Raw genomic sequence first — 3252 nt, forward strand, 5'->3', positions numbered from 1 at the left:
TCCTCTCATCCCTATTCTTTCTCAGCCCTCCTCTTCCCCTTTCCCATTCATCTACCTCCCTTCTCCTTGGACCACCCCTACTCCCACCTCTATTCTCTCCCACCCCCCTCCTTTTCCATTCACCTCTTCCCTCCCCCTTCTCCCATCACTCTTCCCTAATCCCCCTCCCCTTTTCCATTCCTTCCCCTCTTCCCTTTCCCTTCCTCTCCCCCTCTGTTCCCCTTCTCTCCCACCATCCTCCTCTACCCCTCCCCCCTTACCCTCCCATTCCCTCTTCTATTCCTCCCCCTTCCTGATCCCCACCCTCCTTTCTTCACCCCCATCCCTCCACAGCCCTACTCCCTCTACCCACTCTCCCTGGTCTTCTTGACCAAGGTAGCGCGCCTTTGATTTTCGATAAAAGAAATACTAAAATAGGTCAGACTGATTACTTTTATTTAAATCACATCAAGTTATTGAAAGGATGACTTCATGTAAATTGTCCCTTAGGAGCAATTGTAGAAGAGAGTCTCTCTAGACGTTGAAAGACTCCTCAATAGCAATCTGGAACTGAGTTTCCTCATCCAGTTGAAGATTCACGAAATCTCCATAATCAAACTGATGCCTCTGGTTTAGATGACTAACGAAATTTCTGGTCAGTTGAGTAGGGTTGCCCCATGGAAGAGAGAGGCAAATCGGGCAAAGGACCGGAACAATATGAGCTCTGTGGCGGCTGTTGCAGTGATCCAGCAAACTCTGTCTGGTCATGTTTACTTCTTCACACAGAGGACAATCAAAGGTAGGCTGATCAGGTGGGCTTACGTTTTCTTCTTGATAAGCCTCGGCATTTTCAGAAGTGGACGCCTCGCCATTGCTGTTGCCCACGGGCTCAGGAGACACTTGGAAACTTGCAACAGTTGAAGAAGTCCCAAACTCATCTTGGTACTTTTCGCAAGTTTTGTAATGCTGTCTCATGCGATAGAGTTCAATGCGTTCAGAACAGCTCCGGCAATTACCAGGAAAACTTCTCATGATTGTCTCAAGGTCCAGGGCCCTCTCTGGGCACGCTCTTTCTCTTCTAGTCACACTTCCACGGCACAGGGGGCAATGGTGCCGGCTCTCCTTCATTGCAGTCAGGAAACATTTCCTGCAGAAGACGTGCTGACAAGCCGTGACCCGAACCGGCGTCTTGAAGACTTCTTGACAGATAGGACAGTAGAAATCATCTTCGGTGTAAGGCGTGGAGGCAGACTCGTTCTCAGCCATGGTGGTGACGGGTGGGGAGGCCCAAGGCGATGGCGGCTGTCGGCTCGCGGCTGCCGAGGTGGCGGTGGCTGTCCGGAGCTCGACTCCCTCCGATCCTCCAAGCGGCGCGTCAGGTCAAGCTGCCTCTCTCAGCGGCCGATCGGTAGACAGGTGGCCCTGTGCAGCGGTCCGATTTCAGTCCGCTTCTGTCCTGCAGTTGACTGCGCTTTAGAGCAGTGAATCCCCAGCAAATGAAGGGTGGCGCTCTGTTCTCGTGGGCCCCAGAGCCTACCAGACCCCAGGCTCACGATAATGGGGAGACCTCCCACTCCGCGGGCAGCTTTCCTGTGGTTGAGAGCTGGCTGCTGCTGCCTGCCTAGCTGATGGTCACTGCGGAGTGGATAGCCACACAAGAGCCGGAGGCGGGGTCACTAGGACTGCCTCCATAGCAACCAGCGCGTCGCGCCTTCAGCTGGTTGTGACGTAAGCTGCCAGGTCCGTTTACTTTACCAAGATTTTTTTTTTTCAAAAAAAAAAAAAAAAAAAACCCTAACTGGGCCTGGTGGCGCAGGCATGTAATCCCAGCCAGAGAGGGAGACTGAGGCAGCATGAACGCGAGTTCAAGGCCAGACTGGGCAACTTAGGGAGCAACTTAGAGGAGCCCTTATCTGGAAAAAGTAAAAAGAGGTCTGCGAATAGAAATCAAAGATTCCGTTGCCTGTGCAAAACGGTAGGTTTAATCCCTAGCACTGCATAAAGTCCCCTAAGGCCCTAAGTGTTTCTTCTGTGTGGCCAATTAAGGACCGCTGTTATCAGGCTACTGTGTCTAACAGCTTATTGGCTCTCCTACCTATACCAAGTTTCTTCATTCCTCAGGTACTCGAGCGGGCGCGCGGGTGCGAGCGCGCGCGCGCGCGCGCGCACACACACACACACACACACACACACAGGTACTCACATGCGACTTTTAAAAGGGCCAACAGAGAAAGAGCTAAGCGTATCATTTAAAATTCCTATCGAGGCTACTATCTTCATTAATTCAGCTTTCGAGCCCTTTCCTTTCATTGATGGGAGCTGAAAAACCTATCAGCCATTAAACTTGACAGGTGAGACCTATAAGTCCAAGGCAGGAATCTACACCCTAAATAGCTGGCGTCTTATCAGCCCCCCCCCCCCCCCCCCCCCCCCGCTTTAGGGTTTTCCCATCTGTACTACAAACCCAAGCAAGGAATTGTGTGAGCTTTAGAAATTATCCACTCTCAGACCCAGGCAGGTGAAGCGCTTTCTTTCATGTCACCCAAAAATCAGTGATGTCCTAGCTGCTTTAACATTGGTAGCCTGACTCTTTGTCATCAACTAGCATTTCAGAATAGAATCAACGTCCTTAGTCACCCGGAGCCCCTGGCAGTGACAGCAGATGTCTTGGGAAGATTTTAATTTTGTTCACTTAAGAAATCCCCCCCAAAAAAAAATAAAATAAAAATAAAAAAGAAATTCCCGCCCAAGCATTAGGTAAAAATGTTCCTTTTACCTTCAGCATTGCTGCCTGTCTTTCTACCTGGTGCCACCTATGCCCCCTGGCCACTCATGTGAGGGTGCTCAGGTACACTAAATCCAAAGAGGGAACCGTGGAGGGGGGGGAAGGGTTGGAGTACAAAAGACACTAAAAAGGACAGGTGCTTCCAGCCCAAATTTGCCTCATGCCTCTGATCGCTCATCTGTGCAGTGGCACCATGAGCAGTGATTGAAACAGTTCATGGACTTCTGGAAGTAACAAATGAGACCGTTCTTATGAAGCTACCCCAAACCTCTCCTCACATTCACGGCGCTGGTTGCCTGTTTGGACCAGTTACTGGATGTGCCTGTGAAGTCAAGGGAAAAGAACAAAGCCAGAGACACACCGATGGATGCTTTCTCTGTGGAACCATTTCCTAGAAAACAACGTCGTGTTAACCAGCTACCCAATATGCTGTAACATACATTCCACAATTTTTCCCACTTGCTGTAGGATGTCTGAAACAATTGGCC

At 50.4% G+C, this 3252-nt stretch overlaps 1 protein-coding gene across 1 annotated transcript; it reads right to left on the reverse strand.

Annotated features, from left to right (window-relative positions):
- Positions 1-414: 414 nt before the first annotated feature.
- On the reverse strand, positions 415-1609 carry LOC126512718 (E3 ubiquitin-protein ligase RNF138-like). The gene has a single exon (XM_050160637.1). The coding sequence runs from the start codon at positions 1243-1245 to the stop codon at positions 514-516; it is 732 nt and encodes a 243-aa protein (XP_050016594.1). The 5' UTR covers positions 1246-1609; the 3' UTR covers positions 415-513.
- Between the last annotated feature and the right edge of the window lie 1643 nt (positions 1610-3252).

Source organism: Alexandromys fortis, unplaced genomic scaffold, assembly GCF_014885135.2.
Source record: "Alexandromys fortis isolate MF-2015 unplaced genomic scaffold, M_Fortis_MF-2015_v1.1 scaffold_120, whole genome shotgun sequence".
Classification (NCBI taxonomy): domain Eukaryota; kingdom Metazoa; phylum Chordata; class Mammalia; order Rodentia; family Cricetidae; genus Alexandromys; species Alexandromys fortis.

Bases quoted from the DNA above. Each gene is read 5' to 3' on its own strand.
- LOC126512718 (XM_050160637.1), bottom strand. From the start codon at position 1,245: ATGGCTGAGAACGAGTCTGCCTCCACGCCTTACACCGAAGATGATTTC.